The 25601-nt window shown below is 42.7% G+C and overlaps 1 protein-coding gene and 1 long non-coding RNA gene across 2 annotated transcripts in view; both read right to left on the reverse strand.

Annotated features, from left to right (window-relative positions):
• The window catches only part of LOC119123028 (plexin-A2-like), a 63474-nt gene that overhangs the window by 20416 nt on the left and 17457 nt on the right, over nt 1-25601 (reverse strand). The window contains exons 4-9 of the mRNA XM_037251793.1: nt 12684-12818; nt 7498-7598; nt 5590-5713; nt 5099-5252; nt 3845-3941; nt 649-763 (exon numbers count right to left, since the gene is read on the reverse strand). Of these exons, the coding sequence (XP_037107688.1) occupies nt 649-763; nt 3845-3941; nt 5099-5252; nt 5590-5713; nt 7498-7598; nt 12684-12818 (726 nt within the window). The remainder of the gene's footprint in view (nt 1-648; nt 764-3844; nt 3942-5098; nt 5253-5589; nt 5714-7497; nt 7599-12683; nt 12819-25601) is intronic.
• LOC119123029 lies at nt 19271-20200 on the reverse strand. Its single transcript, XR_005097989.1, has 2 exons — nt 19781-20200; nt 19271-19738 (listed from the first exon to the last, which is right to left on the reverse strand). It is a non-coding gene; the product is annotated as an uncharacterized LOC119123029 (long non-coding RNA).

The raw sequence follows: 25601 nt of genomic DNA on the forward strand, positions 1-25601 counted from the left end.
TGAAATTGGTTATTTAAACAGATTGGAATAAGCGGGTTGACTTGATGTTCTTCATCAATTGCTGGTCTGTCTACATTATTTCTAGTGTTTACAAAAGCATTTCTCCACAGGATATTAACAATCTGCCACTGTCAAATATCCCGACGTCTGCTTGTCAACTGCACTAATGTAGACTTCAGTACGTCCCTCGGGGATTACAGCGGCAAATACATCTGTAATCCCAATAATGCACGTCCTGCTTGCAGGTTTTCACGATATATTAAAGCCATGCTTAGATCTAAGCAGTTGTGTTTATGGAATGTATGCTATGTGCTATCAGGTTTTGGTGATAGAGATACAGCCACTTCATAAGGTCGATCTAATGTGAATTCAATACAACACAATGGTATTGAATTCACTCTGTGGCGCCCCCTGAAGGTTTCAGAAATTCAGGAGGTCATCTAGTCAAAGTGGGAAGTTTATTTTGAGAGGTTGCCATAAAAACGGCCATGTCATTGCCGTTTAAATTTTGATTATTGTTAGGGCTATAAGTCAAATACACGATAAACTGAATATTATCTGTCAATGCCGTGAGTAGCGAGTTCACAGCCTGTATGGTTTCGTTCAGTACATGTTGTCCAATGCGCTACAAGCAAGTTTGTGTCGTACCTCTGAGGCGTTGACTCTGCCCTCCTGGAAGGAGCAGCTGCTCGGGTCATGGGTGCACATGTTGCGGTATTTACACCAGTGGCAGCGAAATGTGCTGTTTACGCAAGACAGACACCTGCGGGAGGGACCGAGCGGACTCATTAGTGCGTACAGTACAAATGACGAAAAAAAAGACATTAAAGAAATACAAATCGGAGAGCTACACAGCGATGGATGGCTTGATGGATGCACAGCTGTTGAGGGACTCGGGTTTTCTCACCGGCAACACAACAAAGGCTTGGCTGTGCTGTAACTGAGTTTTTTGCTCTCACATTTTTCTAAATGAAATTTAATTTGCTTTTATGCTTGCGGGGCAAACATGTTTTCTGAAGCAAACAAACAAGAACAAGCTCAACAAATCTATCTGCCTGTAAGGGTAACTCGGTCGTTCAAAAAAATGCTATCTGTTTGTCTCACATTAACGACCATGGTCCAAAATAGGAGGGGGGATTCTTCGGACTGTGAGAAAATTTGATCGAACCCACCATGTAATGATTCTGAGAAGCAAAACCTCACGATCTAAAAAAAATCAACGAATGGTAATAATTAGAGGTGTAACATGTATTTGTATTCTGAAATTTTGGTACAGAACATTCTGTATAGTGCAGAAAGAGGAAGAGTTACCGCCATGCACTCTCATGGGTAAACAAACTGCATCTCAGCCTCTGGCTAGCGGATGTCACGGCGAGCGATATGCTTCAGGCATTACGCCAAACTAGTTAACTCATTTGAAACGGTGTCATGCAGACATCAATATTGGGTGGCACAAAAGGGGGATAAAAATTGTGTATTGCAAGAACAACTTCCAATGACATTTAAGCGGCCCCTTCTGGGAAATTACAAATGTCATTGGTGTTCTCAGCACAGCATAATCCAGACTGTTGGCAAATTAAACCAATGTAATAGTGTTTTTTAATCTCCGTGTATCATAAACATTTGTTAGTTTCTTGCATCATCTATAACTGCAGCCCTGTGTTTTGTGCAGCACAGTTATTACTTTTGTCCTAGCTTTGACAGCATTGCCATAACCATGACAGCAACATGGTCGAACAGCAAAGAAGACTATTTTCACTCTGACCTTGATGGTTCGCCTCCCAATTCTTGTAAATCTTCACGTTATCGTAAACAACATCGACAACACGCGTGGTCGTCATTATCAGTCCATACGCTTCGCTTTTAAGAGACATCAATTTGGGGAGAGGTGTTTGACTTCCACTTTGCTGAATTCGACCTTGAAATATAATAAAACCGGTGGGGGTTGGAGGTCTATAAAACCACAATGGGCTCTGCAATGCTGCAGCTCCAAGCCACAAACACCAATAGCTGCTGTGTATTTATTGTATCGTCATTAGCTGCCGGCGGGGCAATGGGAGAATATGAAATATGCTGAGTACAGACAGAATACGTGTGGCAAGAGGTGAGAGACTTCTTTCTGAATGTGTGTGGAGGTGAGGTATTAATAGGCCGCGAGTGCCAGGGTGCTGCGGCGGCGGGATTATTAATGACGGGATGCTGCGGGTCTGGAGCGCTGTTGGATGTGAAATATTCATCACGGCGAGTTCGCTAGGGTCAGTGCCATGCTAATGAAGGGTCTTGTATGTATGATGAGCTCCCCCATTGCTCTCTCTAATGACTTAATTGGGTATGCTCACGTATTTATGTCGCAGTCAAAGAGCCCTTTAGCATCGGCGGTGTGCTCTCCGCCACTGCGGGCTAATTTCACCACCAACACGCTCATCAATCAAAATGCAACCTCCAGGAGGAACGTTATTGTGTATTCACGAATCCAGATATTATGAGCTCCCGGCTCAGGGTAATTTACAGAGCAGGGAAAGTTGTGTAAATTGTGTGCGCCCGGCTGTTGACTTAAATCCTAAGAGGACACGCCTTGAGTTTAATTCGGTCCGTAACTCAGAACATCTCATATCTTGAAACGAATGAAAATTCCATTATGTTCCATTGTTATTGTATATTTATAGTGTTATTGTGAGGCTGCCTGATTTCTAGTGAATAATCAGCAAAGGAGGTGAAACTATATCCAAGAAGAGGAAGTGCAATGAAATATTTTAATGCCGCATCATTATAATGAAGCTTTTGGAAAAAGTCTGAAAAGGACTTGTAAATGTATCAGTTCATCTGGAAGTGTCACATTATATGCTCTGAGAATTTCAGAGCGGCCTATGATCTTTTTTTGCTTTTTTGCCCAAGACTAAAAAAAAATAATAATCCTACCAGAGACCCAATGTTATACATTACGTATTGCCATAATCCATCCATCCATTTTCTACTGATAACAGCAAACTCAAAAAGCCATTTGCCAAGGAAATATCTGCCTGCCTGCCTGACTGAGAAACTTTGTAATATCACAATAAAACTGACTTTGAACCATTTTGGCCATTTCACTAAATTTATACCATTTGCAAAGTCAAATATATTTTGAAAGTGATACGATAAAAAGAAGAAATAGACAAAAGTAATGCCAAGTATTTGTTTTCCTCGAACTTAAAATGACCTTCATACTAACAATGATTATTTATTTAATGCTGTCGACCAATCTGACTTCAGGTTAATATATGAACATTTGTTCGTTGATAAGCAGTGTGGTATCATGCTAAAAAGACAGTCCGGTTAGCATAATGGCTCCAAGCCAAGACATTCCCTGTGTCTATTGTCTAATAGCGTTTTAAAATGTGAACATTTGAAGGAAAAGTCTTTTTTTTTATTTTTTTTTTATCACTGCATTGTTTCATCTCCCCTCCAGGCAACCAAGCATAGCTAACACTATCTCTTGTCTTACAACAAACACAATTATCAAAAGCCAAGCGCCAGGGGGATAAGCTGGGGTACAAAAAAAATAAGAAAATGGCATTTAGTCTAATTATTTTTCAATTTCGGGAACTGAAACCATTGTGCTTATTTGCTCATCACCAACGACATTATCTATTTGTTTCTATTTAAATCTCTTAGACGGTTAAAATCCCAAACAAGCGGGCTGTGACAAATGCATCATGTTGACTAAAATGGAAGCTGACAGATTGATTTAGCTCAAGAGTTTATCTAAGAGTCTCATCTTAAGCAAGAATCAGTGCATCAGTGCCCTAAATGAGCTTGTCTCCTCTCCCCATTGAACTGAGCAAACGCAGGTGTGTGGACTCACATGTGATGCGTGCTGCAATTGTAGAACTTCACCTCCGTGCTGGCGACCATTTGACCCGTCTCCTTGGAGTTCAACCTTAACTCCACGCCGGCCCAGTCTAGCAAAGCAGAAACACATTTTTTGCTCTCAAGTGACATGATTGAGATATGTTATCAGTTTGTAATCCAAATACAAATGAAATTCAAAGTATAAAGTACAGCTTGGCTACTCCTCGGCATTGAGGTCTTAACCTCATTAAAATAGAAGAATCCCCCGCGTGTTCACATTCACTTATCACAAATTCATTTTGTCATGTTGCGTTAATCTAGAAACAACCATGGCTTCAAATCCTAGATGAACTCTAGGCAGTGTCAATCCAGCCAAAAATATAGTAAAGTACCATAAAAGAAAGTGAGGCCAGATAAAAAGGCTAAACAAACAAAAACGTCTTTTACTTATCTCTTCCTACCTGGCATCTGCTTTTCTGCAAGAGCGTATTGCTCTAAGGTGAAAACTTGAGAGGATTACTGCACTTGGAGGGCGCACTATTTGCATATTAAACAAAACCAAAAAAAATAATCTCCATCTTTTGTTCATGTCTCTCGTATTAATATCACAGTTGGGTATCGTGTCCCAACGTAGAACTGTGGATTCAGCAAGACTTTAACTTCAGCTTATCAGCTCTATACTCACAAACACACACGCATGCACACGCGTGGACTCACTCCCAAGAGAACTGCAGTGAGCATTTTTACAGTCCATTAAAGTTTGCTCTTACTTGTAATTACCTGCCATACACACACACACACACACTCAGTAGTGGTTAAGCTTCTTCAAAAGCTGCAACATCACCAAGGAGTGAAAAGTGAAGGCAATGAAGTGTTGATGTTACTGCACTGTGATTGCAGAGTAGCATCTTTTAAATGGGACATATTCCATTTTTTTTATTGTTCCTACCCATCAAGTGTGAAATCTTTTTTAAAAATCTTTGTCACTCATCTATTTTCAAAAATATGTCTATGATGAGCCTTTCTGCTCTTAGGTGAATTATGAGGTTAGGGTAAATAAGCCAGTGGTGGCTTCACATAAAAATAATTTATTTGCATTCCGGACAGACATCTTGCTCTGGAGGAATCTCGGAATCTCCAGCAGTTTGACTTGCTCCCCAATCTGCCCCACCCTGATTGTTCTGTTCAACATTTTTTCAAGATTTGGAAGAATCTAACATCTTCCACGTTCCTCTGCATGAAAAACAAATACTTTATTCAAATGCACCTTGTCCTTCTGGTATCATCGGGACCTCCTTCCCATCTGGGGACAGACACATGACCCTGTTGCCATTGACGTGACCCTCCACCTCGGCCTGTTGCCCAAAGGAACAGGTGACTCCTGCCGAAAGGTCGGGAACGTGGTTCACCTCCAGCAGCAGCTGGGGAAAAAGAACGACGCGCCACAATTAGTCAATAAACACATCTCCCGGTACATCAAACCAGATTGCATGTGAAGCAACAAAGCTGGGAGATGATTGCAAGCGGAATTTGCCTGACTTTGCTACAGTTACCTTCACGAGTTGGTCTTATCTGAGTTTATAAAATGATAAAGGTAATCAGGCCAATCTAGAAAAAGTCAAGCTTTGCTTGAGTTCAACTTTTTCTAGCTGATCTGTCAGTTACAAAACACGTCTTCAATCGGAGTGTTTGTTATTTGAGACTACTCAAGTGATAACGCCGGTAGTCTGGAGACGAGAGGATGAGAAGCAGATTTACCGGGACGCTGTGGGCCGATACAGCGATGCTGTCCGGGTGAGCGATGACTTTCACGCAGCGGTCAATGTCGGTGTTGAAGCGGTAGGCCTCGTCTGCCCTCAGACAGCGATCCCTTCTTGAGCACCTGTACAAAACAAAAGAATGCAAATGGTTTGATACATCATCTAGATCAGTCATCATCTTTTTTTCGTGATGTTCGAGTTCATACGTTTTTTTCGAGGACCAGCAACCATTCGCTGATGGAAGTTTTATACATATATACGTAGATGTTGTTCCCCAGTGGAAAAAGCAAGAGACAGTTGGAATGCATTATTTGTGTAAGTAAGCTGTTTTGAAGCTTCAGGCAGCCTCAGACATTAAGAGGTCGGTTGGACTGAAGCAAAAGAACATCATTTAAGAAAAAAGAACAAGAGTCTCTGAGCTGCACTGCTCCATCGTATCAGCACACTGAGAGTAATGTGTTGTGACCGTACACGGTCACAACTTTAACGTTTTCAAGCTCTCTGGTGGTGCCAAGGGTGCTCAAGAAGCTCATACGATTCCGCTGTAATTACATCGCGATACGAAGGTTGGAATGGAAAGGCGTGGATAGCTCCGGACCTCTCCAGGGAGGCTGTGAGGAGCAGCCGGTGTGGGCTTGTGACCGTTCATCAGCTCAAGTGCGGCCGACAAAACTGTCTTTTGATGCTGCCGTTTGATTCATCGGGTTTTGTCTGATGAGGTCCATTTGTTCCATTGTCCTTGGCAAGCATGCCCTCAAGCAGATGTTCATTCATTTATAGACAGAGCCTCAGAGTGAGAGTCCTCCAGAAAAAGTCCATTTTATTTTTTTATTATATACTCATATGTAACTGTTAGAATGTAGTGCAAAAGTGGCTATGTGAGAATTGCTAAGAGACCAGAGAGATGGGAAAGAGTGGATTCCTTTGTCAGAAAGTTAAAGTGGCCTTGTTCTGCCGAGTGATGGATCACAACTCACTTGAGAAAGCAATTTAGTGATAAGTGGACAGCATTAATTCATATAATTAGACATGGCAGGAGGCAACAGGGGGGGGAAAAAAACGAGTCAATTTAGATTAAAACAAAACATTTTTTCTTTCCTCTAAGGTCAGTGGTGATGCGACAACTCTGAAAGCTGCAATTTAAGTGACGCCGATTCTCATCGAGATAGAACTCACAGAACCGCGCGCATCACCATGAAACGGTGCTAAATCCCCCCCGGCTCAGGTCAGCTTCAAACATTGCAGTCCGTCTTGCAAAACACAGGCTTTTAATCTCCTCAATCCCCCATGCTCCATATCGAGGTATTATGCAACCTAACCTGGGGGTCACATAATTAAGATGAGAGATAAGCTAGCTCTGTCGGATCCAAAATGTTCCCGCGGGTATGCTGAGGTCCCGTCGCGATGGCCCGGCTAATCCCTAACCACCCCTCCCTCCTGCCCACTACACCAACACCAGTTGTTCCAGACAATAATTTTGGAGAGGTCTAGACCTAGTACTAAGGTCTCACCTAGACATAGGTCTAAGGTCTCAGAACAGAGCAATGTCTTAGCTGAGCAGCTATTTAAACATGTTGGCTCAAGTCTAAGTGTTTGGGCTAGGTCTAACGCCAAGGACCAGGCCCTAGACGAATTTAAGGTCTGTGGTCTAGGACAAAGACATGGTCTAGGACCCGGGATAGCACAGTATTTCCCAACCAATCAATCATTGGGTTCTATGGTCATGGGAGACAAATCTCACCATTGTCTTTGACTGCTGCTGAAAAAAAGAATTGTCTCGCCTCAAATAGCGCAAATCACATGCTTCCTCTTATTTGTAATATTCCACTGGAAGTTGGTTAAATAGCAATGTTATGCTTTGAATCCCTTGAAAAGGCTGTGTGTGTTTGTGTGCATGCCGACTCACGTGTTGTGTAGGACACACCAACCGCAGTGAGGGTCCCCGGAGCTCAGGCATTCTGCACACGTTGTGTACTGCTCGCAGGCCTCTACGGGGACCTGGGATACCTAAAATTAGAAAGTTGGCAGAAAAAATAAAAACATGTCAAATAAAGTTTCTTTGCCCTCAGCTCTATTCTGAAGAGGTCAATGTGGTTGTGGATTTGTTTCACTGGCAAAGACAAATCACGCATATCAGATGAGTTGAAGATTAATTCATGGGTGCGATGATGAATTAATTTTTCGGTACTATTCCACATGTCAAAATAATTGCTCAGCTAAGACATTGGCAAAACAATCACTACTTGTTTTTAACAAGTGTGTTTTTGAATGGTTGTTTGTCTATCTGTGCCGGCAAGCAGTTGAGAGCGTACCCTGGCGACCGCCCAAAAAGCACGACCCTCGTGAGGCTAAGCGATTCAGAAGATGAATGAATGTGTGAAATTTAATGCCTGCCCTTCTTGCTGTTTTCTCATAACTTTATTTTTCACTTCATTTTTATTACAATGTGTTTCCTGAGTTGTCTGCAAATAGTTAAAATGCAAATAAATGACACAATTCAGTTTTGCCTATATAACGTTGTTTTCATGCACTGTAAAAAAGCAAAAATAAACCTGGCAAAAATCCTTTGCAGAACAAGACGATGGAATTAAGGATAAAAGACATAGGACGCCGCTCCAGGCTTGCATGTCGACATGTACGATGGCGAGTCAAGGCTGTCTTTTATTGTGTACTGTAACCATGGAAACAACAAAAAATACAGCCAGCACGGTATCTTAAACCACAATATTTTTCTAAACCCAGGCAGGGGAGCTCTTTCTTGACTCGCCACGGCCTTGCCAATGAGTCGCTGTAAAAAGGCAGCTTTTCAAGGTGGGCTTGCTTTGGAATCCCACAGCAGTCATTCAATGAGGGGAACAAAAGAGAAAATGCGTTTTGTGTTTCCTGGAAAAGCTCATTTTGACCTACCGGAAGCGTTGGAATCATAAGCATATTTAATAGACGGCAGTTGGCGCTTTCATGGTTGAATTTTTATACTGCCGCGCATTCAGGCTAGTATGATGTGCTGTAGCCTCCCTAACAACATCATGTGTTTGGTCTCAATTGTCAGAGAGGAAATGGGGAAAATAAAAATTGTTATGAAGCAAAACCACCATGTGCACCATAAAAATTCACTTGACAGATTAGGAGATTGGTATCAGCTCATCCCCATGCTGAGCCGCTATTCTTTCCGGATCTTTTTGTAAATGAAACCACGGCCTCGGCTGACGTTTTGATTCCGCCGTGTCACTGCGCCTCTTGGAAGTAAATCGATTCTAATCAGACCGACATGAATGTTTTTTATAAGTGGTACTCAAACTGGGGTCAAGGGCCCCTTGGGAGTCTGTGGCTTAGGGGGTCAACACAATTATTTTTAAAATGATATTGTCTCTCAAAAGTGCATACTTAGAATGCTGTTTATCCCTGTTTCTCTAAAAAAGTATGGAACCCCTATAATATAACTTTCAAAATCTGCAACTTTTTAATTCCTAAGGCATTTAGGGGACACACATTAGCTATGTTGAATAGGTCTTATAGATCATGAGGGCAATCATTAGATCCATGAACCAAAATGTACAAGGATTCTTGCCGCTGTGCCTTCTATGGGTGGTACACGATGATTCACGGGTTGATTTTGTCAATTTTTTTACCAACCTAAACCACAACAACTCTTGTAATATTCAACTGCGTCAGACTGCTATTTTGAATCCCTGGACTCCTCCGACGATGCAAACTCATTTTGTTAATGGAATGAACCAAATGGGTTGTGAACTGCTGAAAAAGAGAGAACGTTGTGTGTGTGTGGGTGTGTGAGGGATGCAAGAGCTAATCCATTTTGCCAATGCGGACCTGAGAAAGCGCCCACTTATGCTATTAGCGTACCGGAGACACTCTAATGCACTCTTCATTTGTGATTGCTTACATCAGGAAATTGCTTGCATCGCACGTCTAGCCCAGGAATAATACGAAAGTAAAATAAAATAAACGGGTGCCTAGCTGGCTTTGTATGCAGAGGAGCACAACTGTCGCAGCATCCAATGGGCTGATTACTGTCGTTGGTGCAAGCAGTTTCCGGTCAAAGTATTCCGTTGTTTGAAAACATGATACATTTTCTAGTTTTATTTTTACAATACGTCGATAAGCACAATAAATTTGCCCAAAGTAATTAAACCAGCAGTATGTCATACCGGGTCCTTGGTATCACACAGTCGCCCTTTCTTCTCTGATACGATCTAAAAAGTGGGTACATTTCAGGGTGAATTTAAAGCCCACATTGAGAGTCTGAAAGGATGAAAGGGTCTCGTGTTCCTGTAATAACATGATCATCGGTAGTGGAGAAAACATTTTCACACTGCCTGGATCATTTTACGTGATGCCGTGCAGTTGAGAACTGGCGTCTTGTGACACAGATTTCCCGTTCTAACTTGAGTTTATTGATACTGTCTTGGGTTTCATATCAATACGTCCTCGTATAAAACATGATACAGTGAACCCTTAGGGACAAAAGCAGCCTGACGCAAATAGCAACAACTTGCAAATAAATGAGGCCCCTTCAAAAAATGTTGCCCGAGATTAAACTAGTGATGTCTCCATCAAGATCTGATCAGATATTTCTAAGGCGTGTTCTTTTCAATAACAATTCGATACCAATCTGCCCCCGCCACCGTTTTTTTTTTTTAATTCAACCCTAAGGTGTGGAAGGAATCAGGTATGGATTAAGAGGATGACTGAAGGCTTTTGTTACACATTCAACAATAATGTTTATCTGTTTTTTTCCTTTGGTCTCTTGTGTTTGACATATTGGACAGGAGAGGGCACGGGAAGATGGATGCCACTTTGGCATTGCCATTTTGCCAAGCAGACTCTGAGAGATTGCCCTGGAAAACCCCTGCGGTGCTTCTTCCTGCCGTCTGTGATATTTAAAGAGGCAGCCGTCATGTCATACAACGCTGGCGTGGTTATTTTGCGCAATTTCTTTCTTCCAATGTGATCAAACTGGAAGCTCGTGGTGATAAGCTGAACCGCTGTGAGGATATCAAGAATCATCTCAGGATGATGTATTTTGTTTTGCGGCCATCGACGCTCACGCACCGAACGTGTTCGACTCTCACGCTTTTCATCATCACGCGAACTTTCGGCAGGAGACGGGCGAGCTCATTGTTATTCTACGAGGGTCGGCTGAGCTCAACCAAATCTACTCGCGCTTCCCTCCTCATTCCACGTCTGCATTGTTTGGCTCACAGGGATCCCAAAAGCTCTCATCTCTGCTGGAAATTGCGGGGTGGTGGGGAATCAAGGAGTGCGGCGCTCTCCCCGGGAATTCTGTAAGCAACCGGCGGGAGAGTCTGGAGAGATAAGATGGGATAGGGTTTCAAGTCTGGCGTAGGGTTTCAAACCAGGTTTTAAAACCAGTGTTAGATGAGGTTCCAAGCCAGTGTTAGGAGTAGCGCTTCAGAAAATGGATGGGTGGCAATCAGGGTTCCAAATTAGGGTTTGATGTCAGGATTAGGTTTGAAACAGAACTTTTAAATAAAGTGTGCAGTTGTTGTAATATTGAGAGAGAGATGGTGGATGACTTCTGGCTTGTTGTGCATCTTTGTTGGTCCTGTGTGGCTCCAAGGAAGGTTGCATCTCTCCTTGAACGACCGATGCTCATCAATAAGTGATGTCTCTCCAGTCTATCGCAGTGAAGGAAGAGCCGCCTCGATTTGTTGTAGAAGACAGAGCTCGACACAATTCTGTTGGCATCTGCAACCTCACGCTCCGTGCAAAAGCTCCAATAGCAGCATCTCATGAAACCAGTTCGTAACCAGCCCATGCTTAACTAGAGCAGTTGGAAAAATGACTTTGTTGACAAAGACAGCAGCTGTGCTTTTGTAAACAAATCCTCTCTGTCCGCAACCATGATGATAGTGGCAGCTGTGCATGTCAGATAGCAGATGAATATTGAATTCAATTATTTGGAGTTTGGCTAAGTTCTTTTCTTTGAACCAAGTCATAAAAGGTGAACTGTTTAAAAAATAAATTGTTCCCACGGTATTTCAGGGTGCACTACAGTCATGTTTGATTGTTGTTGGGCTTGCTTGAACAAATATCTCCTCTTGACCAAAAAAAAAAACTTTGAGAAGGCCCTCTACAGTTCTGCGAGTCCAAAGCGCTCACGAAGCTTTTCACGGCTGCAACGGAACCTAATCCCATTTCACGTTTCCATTCATCCGCCAAATAATCACTTGATGGCAGTGGGAAAGTGATTACCGCCGCTCGCTCGCTCTTATCTCCAGCGAGTGCAGAGAATATACAATGTCCGACGACTACAACAACAACAAACGCGGGCCGAGCCAGGGAAAGTCAAAGGGTGTTACGAGAGGCACAGAAAAAGACTATAGTGCTTTACTATTGGCTGAGTGTGCGTGCGTTCGTGTGTGTGCTGCGTACAAAAGATGCAAGCACTCTAAGTCGATGCGCATGGATAAGTAATTAGAACAGCGGCCCATCCCGCTACACACAGCTTGCATCTTTAACAATTCCTTCTGCAACGTGTCCTGTTTGTTGATCTGTCCCACAGCTGGTAGGATTTGAAATAAATTCCTCTTTTTCGAGCTCTCTGTATGCCGATGCCCAGACGTCTGTTCATTTGTAATGTTCACTGTTTTTTCAGAAAGCTCCATCCATATTGGATAATGTAAAAATGGATTTTCTGGGCATATTAAAGCACCATATTTATCACGGTAGATTAACACGTCCTCCCCAAATTGGAAGGTGTTTGCAAAGATTTTTGGGAAATGAAAGGCTTTGAAAACAGATGACTTCCTGTTCAGTTTCGTGCACTGTGCACTAAGTGTGACCTTAATGAAACAGTAAATGTTTTTGCAAACATAGATACTCGCCACTGCTTTGTGTCTATCAGTTCCTGTGGAAAAGACTAGAAGTAGTTATTATGGCATATTTAAGTCAGTTCCTCTGTGGAGGATTGCTGTATTTTGGTATGAAATTGGACTCCTTTTAGATTCAGTCCCACAAATCTCACATAGACACCTTTGCGCACATGTTGCATCGTGTTTGCCAAGGACTTGAGTTTCAGTCCAAATGTTTTCCATATGTTTTTTGCCTCACCTGATTGTTGGACATGATGTAGAGCGAGGTCTTGTCCAGAGAGAAGGCCATGTCACGGAGGACAGGGTCGCTGTCCTTTGTCACGGTTAGTGTCTCGTACAACACTCCTGCGTCCAGCGGAGTGTCCACTCGGATCTGGCGGAGAAACACATTTGTCACCCGCCAATTCTGAGACGTTGAAAAGCTGATAAGCACGTATAATGACGACCTGATCCGATTAGATTCGACAATGCATTTGAACATATGCTCGATTTAAATTCATCCAAAATGTTACTTTCACACCTGATCACGCTTAGGGTTTCAAATTCAAGATTGAAGTCAAGGACAGGGTTAAGTTTTCAAACTAGTGTTTGAAACAAGTGGTACGTATTTTAAGACATGTTTGTGCTTGAGTGTGATTTGGGGGTGTGTAACAGATGCCCGCCAGTGAAGGCTTCTCCGTCTTGTCCAACAAACACGACATGTAATTGCACGGAAACAAATGAAAAGCGCCTGTCCGGGTAATAAGTGGCTTATTGATTGGGGCACGGCTGTCAGAAGGACGCTACATGTGGAGCTTGAAATGCTTGTAAAAGATTTCAGATTGCAGATAAGATGGCCAATCCTGCAATTTTGATTACAGTAAATTCTTTCTTGTCAAGTTTAGATGAATATTGCTGTGATTTGTGACTTGTTGCAGAGAGAATGGTGCCTTCACAGATGTGGGAATTACCCATGCCATGTGCACTAATACATCCTCATAGCATTAGTAGGAATTAGTACGGTAACTAAATATTTGTACTTTACTTCCCACCACTGGAATGAATCTTGATGGATGTAACAAATAAACTTATTATCAATGCAATCTGGAGTTAAAGGCCTATTGAAATTCATGGCAGGCTGGATCTTCGACCATTTGATTAAAGATTAAAAGATTAAAGTCCCAATGATCGTCACACACACACCTGGGTGTGGTGAAATTTGTCCTCTGCATTTAACCCATCCCCGTGTGATTTTAATCCATCCCCTGGGGGAGAGGGGAGCAGTGAGCAGCAGCGGTGCCGCGCTCGGGAATCAGTTGGTGATCTAACCCCCCAATTCCAACCCTTAATGCTGAGTGCCAAGCAGGGATGCAATGGGTCCCATTTTTATAGTCTTTGGTATGACCCGGCCGGGGTTTGAACCCACAACCTTCCAGTCTCAGGGCGGACACTCTACCACTAGGCCACTGAGCTGGTAAAATTTGATGCAATTATTGTGAAGATGCGTTAATTCCTTGGGCACTTTAATTAGAAATACAAAAGGCCTGACAACTGTGCTTGGTGTTGCATGGCATCTGCATCGTGATTATGTCACTCCTCCCAGCATGCCCCTGGACCGGAGTGTCGGCGCCAACCCGAATCAAGGCTTTGAATGTTCGCCAAGGGTAGCACGGCGCAGCGGTATTCTCTGAATGGGGACAGTCAATCAATACCGGCTGATTACAGCATTGGATCTCCTGGGCTTGCAAAACTTCATCAATCTATCACAGCGTACTATCTTCCAGCTATGCCAGCTCCATACATCAGAAGCTGATCATTGTTTGCCTGAGAAATGAATGTTTCCCACAAAATAGCATCTTGGACAACATTATGTTCACCCCTCAACTGTATACCGGCGAAAGACTTAAGTATCCTTCTCACTTTCAATAAATGTAACCTTTGTGGGACACTTCATGTGACGGCCAGAACCAACCGGACTCGCCGCTAATGCCGCAAAACCTGAACGGAGCTTCTCCTCCTATCCTCTCCTCCCAGGACCTCACAGCCGACGGGACTATATATATTTAACCCATGAATAATGTCTAAGCCGATAACAAGCGCCACTTCCTTCCTGTGAAGCGCATTCCACTGCAGAACCTGCAATAGATATACACAGCCCGATTAGCATGGCTTCCACAAACAGATCCGCAACCTGAGCCTTAAGCAAACAAGCCTCATCGTAAGGTTCTCTCTGTGGGCCTGTTAGGTCTAAATACCATCAGACATTAAACCACACGCTGGAAGGAAGAGGAGGAAAGAACCAGAACAGGTTTACTCGCGAGGAGAACGATAGAGAGCAAACTCAGTTACAATCTCCATCAATTCTGAGTTCTCACTTCACGTGCTCCTCTATTTAATGTTTTGGTTGCCCTGGTTACAGAGGCGTTGCTACACTAAAGGGAGGGGAGATTGTGTCTGTAGCAACGCTGATTAGCTAAAGAATGTAGTGTGGTGTAAATTAGCACTTCATTGTCGGCCCGTGACCCCCGCAGAGTTTGTCCAGCTGTTCTTCTCCCATTGTTGACTGCCTCGTCCGCAAGTGAGATCAGATAACTTGAATTGCCGCTTTCCTGTGGAACAATGCAACTAAACCTTTGCTAGACTACTTAGTAAATTAACTCACAATGATAATAAGTAACTTGTCCTAAACACTTAACCAAACATTGAGTAAAAATGGGATAACTTGCATGCAACTACTTCAAACAAAGAAAACCAGTTCTGACCAACAACAATCTATGAACCAAACCTACAGTAAAAGAACGAAGTTCTTTGACCCAAATAAGAACACTTCACCTATGGAAATAAGCTCTGCTCATTGTTGGTGAAGGCCTCTTACTGGAACAAAACACACACATAACAAAAGGACATATGGCTGCCAGGGATCAGAAAAGACATCCCTGACACAAAGAGGAAAAACCTAGACAAAAGGAAAGTCATAAGATGTAAAGAGAAGGCCGCCAGGTGTGGCAGGCCATCGCTTTACGTAAATTATCCCAACATTTCCCTCCTTTTTATCCCATATTTGCTCATTTATACATCACCACAAAACAACCACTTCTCTCGATTTTCAGTTGTCGGATCACAAGTATGAGCACAAATAAGTTTACACCAAAAAAGGATAAATGTTGCGACATTATCATTCGGAAACACACAGATCTGGGAAGAAGTCTGTAAACTCAAGTGCAAAAATTGCATCATCATCATCATCGTTATCATCAACATGCTGGCGTTCAGACATTAGGCATACCCGGCCCATCTTGTCGTCCATGGGCGATATTGCTGTAGTGATGAGACGATTAAACAGAGCACGGAGACATGGAATATAACAACATCCACACAAGGTGAGTATAGCAGTAATTGAGGACACAAGGGCTTTATACTTCCCAAAAGCAGTCATCCAGCTGTAGTGCTCTTTCATTCTCGTGTTGAGGGATTGCAAGCTTGCAATCGCCTTCGTCAGGCTCCCATCAGGGGCGGTGTCGTTCTGGATGAAGGTGCAGCATTGTTCCCTGAACATTGCGCGGACCCTTCCTTTCTCAGACACCAACATAACAAGAGCATTGCGGTTCTGGATTGACATTGGGGAAGGCGTGGCTAGCCGTCCATGCACTGCCTCAAGTCCCGCTTGTGTCCGTTTGCCCAATTTCTGCATGTTGCAATGGATGTAATTTATCCTGTCAACGTTCTTGTTCATCGTACACCAGCAGCAAATGGAGGACTCCCATCCCGCTGCAATTTGGTCAATTGATTCTTATTAATCAGGAACTCCTCTGGGGACTCTAATTGCATCAATTTCAGTCAGATCATCGTCGCCTCTCAAATTTAAAGACATTTTGTTTTTTCGTTTTTTCAATTTCCAGCTTTTTCCCAGATCTTGGCATGTCGATACATATACAATTTTGGTTGACTACATTCTCTAAAAGCAATGGTTTCTTTTCTTACTTTCTTTTTTTTCAACGGATATTATATAGAACACTGTCGCACATTTCACAATCAGCAGACGTGACAGATTTCACACAATCTTTTGTCAATGGCAACGGTACAACATAAAGAATCGGTCGTAGACCCATACATATGGCATTCATTATTTTTTATTTATTTATTTATTTTTCTTTGCAGCTTGTTTTGCCATTAGCAATCAATTGTTTCTTTTACCAGTTACTCTTATAGTCACCTGAAACAAACTATCCACATTCATTTTAGATATATATTAATTCCATTCTTTAACATCTACAGCGGTTGTTGACAAAATATTATTTCTTTACATAACGTTTTTGCCACTGTTAAGGCATTCAGTGTTTATTTTGAATCCCATTCAATCCATTTTGAGAATGCATCTATTATGACCAGGCATTATAACCCTGTGGATTGTGTTTAGCACATGTTAAACAAGCTCTACAAAAAATTTTTTTTTGTTTATAAATGTTTTGAATATGAATCAAATCCATATGTTGTATAAAGCTGACTGACCTGCCCCATCATCCCTCCTCTTGAGCCTTGCGACACACACCATGGCTCAATATTGCTGCCCATTTGTATAGGTGTTTTCGTAGGATAGGTCAGTCTTCTGGTCATTTATAGATGTCATTCTCCACTCTTGCCCCTCTTTTCGTCCATAATCGAATTTCAGTCTATGGACTTTGTCGCTGCACATCTTTAAAAACGTTTCAGTAATTTACTCTGCTTCTTGTGTGTATAAAATTTGAAGCGTCTTTTACACTACAGCTATGCGGTTCCGTCTGCAAGCTTGTTACCTCTTGACACCTTATCAGTCTCGTGTGTGTGCCCTGCACACGTGCATCTAGCTATTTTTCGTGGCAATTGTACTGCTTCCACAACTAGCTTAGTTGTAGTTCCTTGTAGTTTCTTTAGTTACTTTTCAATCATTTTCTCATCGTTTATCACAAGCATCTTAGCAATTGAATAAAAATCAATATGTATGTTTTATTTTACTCAATTGTATGATATAGAGAATCCATATGTAGTAAAATGTTGTATTACTACATATGATTTCATCTTCATTTACTTTGACACACCTTTCAAAATGCTTCTCAGTGTCCCAGTGCACACATGTTTTGCGTGTGTAACTGGTTGTCTCAACCCGTGTTCCTCATCCTAATTTTTCCTTCCTCAAGGTGTCAAACCAATCAAGATAGAAAGATAAAAACCAACAAAATAACCGCCAGTAAATTAATATAATAGTTAATTGTTGTTGTTTCTTAACTTCAACTCAATCGCTCTCATTCTCAAATGTAAAAACTTGCATAGTCTTGACACAACCAATCGACTATTCACTTTAAATTTAGCTTCGAAATGTTGTTATTTCATAATTTTTCTTCATCCAATTCCAGAAAGCAAGTTCTTTCCATCTCTCAAATTTTGTTTACAAAATCGTTTTTGTTTTGCGGTGCAAATCAGATAGACTAATAGTCTAATAAATTCTTTAGTGCACCTATATTAGCCAATTTCATCCTTTTAACACATAACACTTACAGCACACAGACAACACAAAAACAGCAGAGACACAGCTCACAAACAATACCAACAAACAACGCTGCGCAAACGTCATCCTCTCTTTTGACGTTTTTGGTTATACTTTTTTTTTTTTTTCTCATCAGTGCATTTTATCCTTCATGCAAATATTGTCACATCTTCCTTAAGCATCACCCTGCTTCAAATATTCAAACATTCTCTGAGAAACCCACACTTTCCCTGCTTCGCCCGCAGCCATAGCACCCCCCGTGCGAGGGGGGGGCGCAGCATCAGTGTTGATTGGTCACAGGCTGGCCATTTCCTGCAACAACCATGATGCCGGCCCACCACCCACACGAGCATAGCAAAGGCCCAAGCGCACAGCCCCGCCCCGCGACTACGCGCGAGCGCAGGCACGCTTATCAGTCTCACCTTCTCAAAGGGCAGGCCAACTTTGCTGTTGCCCCCTTCATCATGTTCACATTCGACATCTTTCACTGTCTTCTACACAACATTTGCTGTCTCTTATTCTCATCCTATCAAACCACCGTTCTAGTCACTTTCTGCCACACACGTCTTATTTTCTCTACTTCCACACACTGCTCATCTTAGTTTCTCCAACCAACTTAAACACATCATCGTCTACCTCTCAATTTCCCTATTATTGCTCAACAGCCTCCTGAACATTCTCCATTACTGATTTCTTCCATAGGACACACATCTCACTCACACTCATACACACTACATTCATGAGGATCCTCTGCGCGCACACGCACACACACACACACCAACACAAAAGGATGACGCACAACATACGTATAAGACCACATAGATCCCACTAAGAACACCTTTTTGCTCGTCTTACTTGTCAGATTTATTCTTCATTTTACTTTTAGAAGCTATTTGTAATTCTTTTCCATTTATTTAGCCAATTTTAACTTCAGTGTTTCTTTATCTTACTTTATCCTTTTAACACAAATACCTCCTGTATATTTAAGCTACTTTCTCTTTAATTTTTTGCAGCCAGGTTCCCACTTCATTACATGGAAATCTGATTTGATTTGATTTCGGCCTAGTCACAACTGTCTTTGTTCATTTGTGCAGTCACGTGTCATGTGACCGTTTTCCCCGCAACTCCAGCATTCTATTGGAGGTTGCACAACTCCTCTTCCTCGGCCTCTAAAGCCTTCTCTGTTGGACATTGCTCATCAGATGCCTTCTTTAATTTCTTTAAGATTTCTTTTTGTTGTTTCGTTTATGGCACCTCTAAGTCCTAATAATTTGTTTGTTTCTAGTTGTCTCTCAAATTTGCAATACTTTATCTGTTTATCTAAATTTGTAAGTCGGTCGGGATCCTGCCTTTCAATTATTTTCCAATCTTTTCATTTTAGAGTATCTCGGATATTAGTTTTACTCTTCCCGTTCCCCATTTTAATCAATTTGGTCCCAACTGTAAAACCATAGGGGTTTCTAAAGTCGGGTGTTTCCAGTGGGATAACGAAAAGATCCTGTGGTGATTCTCACTTCTACCAGCATTCTGGTGGAGAATCCTTGCCTATTGCGTCCACAGAACCACGTTATGTGTTCCCCACTGCTTTAATATGGAATACTATATCTAGTGATACGTATTCCCATTCACACTCTCATTCACACAGTATTACGGAACTTTCGGTTTCCCGCGGACTCCGCTAACCCTTTTAAACGGACTTCTCCGTCGGACACCTCTGTCCTTTTATTCGTACGGACCTCTCCGTTTTGTTACGTTTAGACGGACGTCTCCGTTCTGTAACTTGTCTTGGACACCTCTGTCCTTTTCTTGGACACCTCTGTCCTTTTCTTGGACACCTCTGTCCTTTTATTCCAACGGACCTCTCCGTTTTGGTACCTTTAGAACGGACCTTTCCGTTCTGTCCTAGGACTTTTATAGGGCACGACGAGCCCTCGGCCGCTCATTCTTTTTTTTTTTTTTTCTTTTAAAAAACAAAACAAACTCACCCTCTGGTTCTTTTCACCTCTGCACCTCGGATTGCCTTCAACCTTCGGATCCCAGCTGACGAGCAGACAACCAGCCCTTGAAAAGGATTTTAGGACCCCACCTAGGGAGGTCCTGCCGCGCGCAGTCTTTCTGGATCTCCGCTGCCGCCCGCTGGGATCCTCAGGTGTATTGGCATCCGGCTCGAAGGACCAAATGTTAGGTCTAAATACCATCAGACATTAAACCACACGCTGGAAGGAAGAGGAGGAAAGAACCAGAACAGGTTTACTCGCGAGGAGAACGATAGAGAGCAAACTCAGTTACAATCTCCATCAATTCTGAGTTCTCACTTCACGTGCTCCTCTATTTAATGTTTTGGTTGCCCTGGTTACAGAGGCGTTGCTACACTAAAGGGAGGGGAGATTGTGTCTGTAGCAACGCTGATTAGCTAAAGAATGTAGTGTGGTGTAAATTAGCACTTCATTGTCGGCCCGTGACCCCCGCAGAGTTTGTCCAGCTGTTCTTCTCCCATTGTTGACTGCCTCGTCCGCAAGTGAGATCAGATAACTTGAATTGCCGCTTTCCTGTGGAACAATGCAACTAAACCTTTGCTAGACTACTTAGTAAATTAACTCACAATGATAATAAGTAACTTGTCCTAAACACTTAACCAAACATTGAGTAAAAATGGGATAACTTGCATGCAACTACTTCAAACAAAGAAAACCAGTTCTGACCAACAACAATCTATGAACCAAACCTACAGTAAAAGAACGAAGTTCTTTGACCCAAATAAGAACACTTCACCTATGGAAATAAGCTCTGCTCATTGTTGGTGAAGGCCTCTTACTGGAACAAAACACACACATAACAAAAGGACATATGGCTGCCAGGGATCAGAAAAGACATCCCTGACACAAAGAGGAAAAACCTAGACAAAAGGAAAGTCATAAGATGTAAAGAGAAGGCCGCCAGGTGTGGCAGGCCATCGCTTTACGTAAATTATCCCAACAGGGCCAAAGAAAACACTTTCCAGACTTCTAAAATGTCACTTGAACTCTGTCGTAACTGCCAACCTTCATGGGAGCCACCTAATCTATCGTCTACACCTGGGATTCATTACGAGATTAATTTGCGGCTAAGAATGCAAATTCCCATGCTTTGGGATGGGCGTAAATAAGCCAAAGCAGCTCTGATTTAAGTTTATCTGGCAAAGGCTGAAAAAATCCCAGCAGAAAACGTCTTTGTGTGACTGCTCATTGTGTGAGCGCAAAACACAGCTGACAAACGAGACATATGGATGGATGGTGGTGACCCAGGAGGCCTGAAGCTCTCTGTGTGACCAATCAATGCCAATCTGTCTCATTAACAAGGCACTCTTCTGTCTGTCTGTCTGTCTGTTCAGACTAAAGAGGGTATATTTGCTCGTCCTTCGATAGTTTCTCTCCAAAACTTCCAAATCTTTCCACACAAATCGATGCACTGAAAATCAGAGACGGAAATACATGCACACACGACGAAGACCTTTCATGACCTCTGCTAACAACCCATGGTAAATATACACAATGTTTCACGTCAACATACTTCAGTGACACCAATTACTGCTAATCCTAATATCCGAGCTTTGACGGCATCTTGTGACATCTTAGGGCGTCCAAGAGTTCAAAAACCATCAATAGTTTTTCAGTGACTAGACTAGGGAAGGTTTAACTAGATCCACTATACAACCTCACATTTCCCGCTTGTGTGAACAACACAGACTATATTACAGGAGATGTTTTGTCTATTAGGTCATACTGTACATGGATATGGAGGATAAGTGCAGTGTTCTGACAAGCTAGAATGAGGTGCCAAGCATTTTGCGGTTCACGTTACAACTTTTTTGGCAGCGGCTTTTTGGATGAGCTAAGGCTCCCTGATTGCTGTTTGACTTCACACGGGAAGCAGCGAACACATCGTCGCCTGCCAAGGCTGAAAGGATGAAACGGGCAAGTTGTCCCCAAAATTTCCTGCCATCAATCCCGCTGGATATTCCTGAACGACTTGCGTCCCTAAACGCTAAATTACATGTTGTCATAAGCGCTGGAGGTAGTTTACAATTCCCTCTTTTGTTCAGTGACTCTATATCCTACAAAGTATATGCTTTGCATTCATTATTATTATCTCTGGAGATATTTGCATTGCTGGATTATACACAAAATACACATTTCTCCCATCTGATTTTAGAAGGTGCAGGATGCCTGGGGCCATCAGAGCCACATCGTAATTTAGGATTTTTTGGCCTTGGATGAGTTCTGTGCTCATTGCTTTTTTTTCACATTCTTGTTATTATTATTTCTATAAATTGTATATGCATGATTCATCTATAGTTGCTGGGTTGTAATGCTTGATAAGATCATGAATTTTTCCAAAGAGCAGTCCCAGTTTCCCCCCCAGGCTCAACTCAACATGATGACACGGGCGTGCGGCACCATAAGGTCCAGACAACTGGCCGTTCTAAGGTTGAGTGGCCATGCATATGGTCGAATCGTGGATGAGGAGAGCGCACATTGATTAGCCCACATATCCATCAGGGCCGCACACATGCTAATGAGGATCTAGTCGTGCTAATGAAGAAAGAGGGGGCCGAGGTCACTGAGGTGAAGACGTGTTACATGACACCGCTAGTCACTGACCCGCCCCGTGAAACGCAAAGCCACGCCGCCAGCTCCACTTAATGAAAACGACCACATTTTTAACATCCTAACCCATTGGTGAAATAACCCAGACGTCAATTGGGTAAAAAAAAGAAAAAATCACAGCTGTGCTGACTTTAATGAAAGAGAAGAAAAGTACTCAAACTTTTGTTCTTTGAGCTTAACTGGATGGGAAGTGATTTTTCAGTCAGTTCGTCTTGACCTCAGCTAGTTTCCAAGTCATCATAATGTAATTTCTAGTCCAACTTGTGTGGCTGCATGCTATGCTTCCTGGAGGACATGTTTTTCCTGTAGCCTGTTTCCTGTCCTCCTCCAACCTCCAATGAGTGCCATTGTTTGCCAAGTTCCCAAGGCCCACCTACGACGGCAGCAGAACAATACACGCTACTTATTTTTCGCTCGATTGCAATGCGGCCATGGTCCTCCCGTGCGCTTCCCATTAGTGGGACTGCGGACGGGAGATGGCGAGCTTGGATGAAAGGACGGAGAGAGCAGGGAGATGGACACTGTCCTGTATTTTGAAAAATGGCCTCCTTTATTAGCAGCCTGCATTTCGGCTCCACCGGGTCATCTGAAGACAATCCCCTTTTTCTCCTCGTTATGTTCAATCCTGCCAATTTTGGCCAACATCCCGGCTCACCTTGGCAACCGTCATATCAATAAGGCATTTAGTCATTTTCCCATTCGTCCTTGCTGTATTTTAGGGTGCCTATCTTTGTCTGTAATTTGTCACTTGGACTTAATCCTCCTAATGAAGACAATTGACTGGTCCATTTGTATTGCATCAAGTACTTTATATTCCTAAAACAGGAACTGCAATGCTAAGGACAGCTTCCCAAAAGTTGCGGCCGCATTAAACTTGAATGATTCTAAAATATGCTGCGCTTGTAGCAACCGGAAACGTCGGAAAATGTTGGCGAGGGGCGGGAAGGGGCCACATTAGTACGCTGGCTACATGTTAGCGAGGTAGCGCTGCGCATACCGCTGAGGTCCCATCAGGCTTCATTGTGCTGCGACACCACGTTTTCCCCTCAGAAAATCAATTCCGCTCAACGGCCGTTATGTGCTGGGGCTGCCACAGGTTAAGTCGAAAGAAGAGCTATTCTGCTGCGTTTGCCTTCAGAGTCCCTGATTGTGTTCTTTTCATTTTTGTTAGTATGGGGGATGTAGCCAAACATCCATGAAAATATGATTTACATTACCAGAGTTTATATCGAGCGCATATCAAGTCGTACCTTGACTTAAGAGTTTAATTTGTTCTGTGACTAAGCTCGCAGATTGCTTTACTCAGGTTTTGTAGTGAGGTGCCTGTGAGTCAGCAGTGGGGCTGAACAAATCAATTCAACTCGACATCACAATGTAGTAGAATGTCATTTTCAAATTGCAAAAGTTTTTTTTTAGGCTGAACTAAAAACGGATATGCCTCCACAAGTATCGCCGCTGGGTGCTGAAATGCCACAAGTGATGGCTCAGCGATTTTTGGTGTCAAGTTTCAAGTTGCATTGGGAAAACGGAGAAATGTGCTGTTAGTCACTCAGCATCGATTTAGCAAAGGAAACTGCCACTTCCCCCAGGAAGCCGCGCAATTTTCCCTTCGATGTGTTCAGCGGCTCTTCCAGCTGTTCCAAATCATCATTAATCTTTAAATATATCAGTGAATCTTGTTTTTATTTTTTGTGTTGTTTACTTGTACGTACGTATATTGTGTACTGTGTCTTGTCACCGTGGGATAGTGGGAACGTAATTTCGATTTCTTTGTGTGTCTTGGCATGTGAAGAAATTGACAATAAAGCAGACTTTGACTTTGAAGTCATCTTTGGCACATTCCCAATGGATCTCATGAGAATTTGTTAACATGTGCCTCTCAAACTGGAGTCCCTTGACTTGTTAGAAATGGATAACCAAACTCTAACACTGGGAATATTTTTTTGCACGATCTTTCAAAATATACCTTTATAATTCTCATAATGTTTCGATGCAGTCCATGTTTATTTTATGATTACACTATGCTTGCTGCATAGTAAAAAAAGTGCCCTGCACTGGTCTGCAATTTAGCAGACTTTCTATCCTTTTGAAACTCCATTCACATCCCTTCTTGGCTCATATTACCGAGCCAGCAAAGCCGGCCCGACCCGATGACGGAAACGTCCTGTTTTACGCGCAACCGTAGTGACCCGCTGGCGAGACGATGATGGATACATCCATACGCTTTTCATGGAGCCGCTGACGCTTAGCCCCCGTGACCTTTCAACTCGGCGACACCCTCCCCGTGACAGGCTTGACCTTTGCGGTGACCCTGCCGCAGTGGCGATGTTTTTTATTGTCATGGCCCATTTCCATTCCGCTAGTCCATTTGGGCCCGACGGATTGAGACTGGAGAGGTGACCCCTGCACCCCCTCACCCTCCCCCTTTGCTCCACGAAGGCTCCTGGGAGTCTGAATCATGGCTGCTCATTTCGCTGGTGTAATAAGACACGTTGGCCTGGATAGACTCACACGCAGAGCACTAAAAATGAAATACTCTCACAGAGGCAGCTTTGAAAGACAAAGAAATAGAATAGAGCTGACTGAACATTTCGAGTGCCTTGAGGCTTCAAGTCCATAATGAGATTCTGGCTCTTATTCTGGGTGTTTTAACAATAAAATCTTATTAGGGGACATATTAGGACGGCACGATGGGGCATTGGTTTGCACGTCCACCTCACAGTTCAGCGGTGCAGGGTTCGATTCCAGCTTTCCTGTGTGGACTTTGCAACAACAAAAATAATCCCCTGAAACTTTTTTGTGTTGTCATTGTGTGCTGTTGTGTGTATACTGGAAAAAATAGTGTAAAAGTTTAGTTTGTTTAGTGGTCACTCATCTTGCTATATTTTTAACGTAGATGTACTTATATTCTATTTAAAAATATGATCACTTGTTTTTATCCCCCACGATCCTTACATGTCATTTTTGGTCAGTCTATTCTACTTTTCTGTCCCGGTCTCTCCCAGTCCCG

The sequence above is a fragment of the Syngnathus acus genome, chromosome 5 (genome assembly GCF_901709675.1).
Source record: "Syngnathus acus chromosome 5, fSynAcu1.2, whole genome shotgun sequence".
Taxonomy (NCBI): Eukaryota; Metazoa; Chordata; class Actinopteri; order Syngnathiformes; family Syngnathidae; genus Syngnathus; species Syngnathus acus.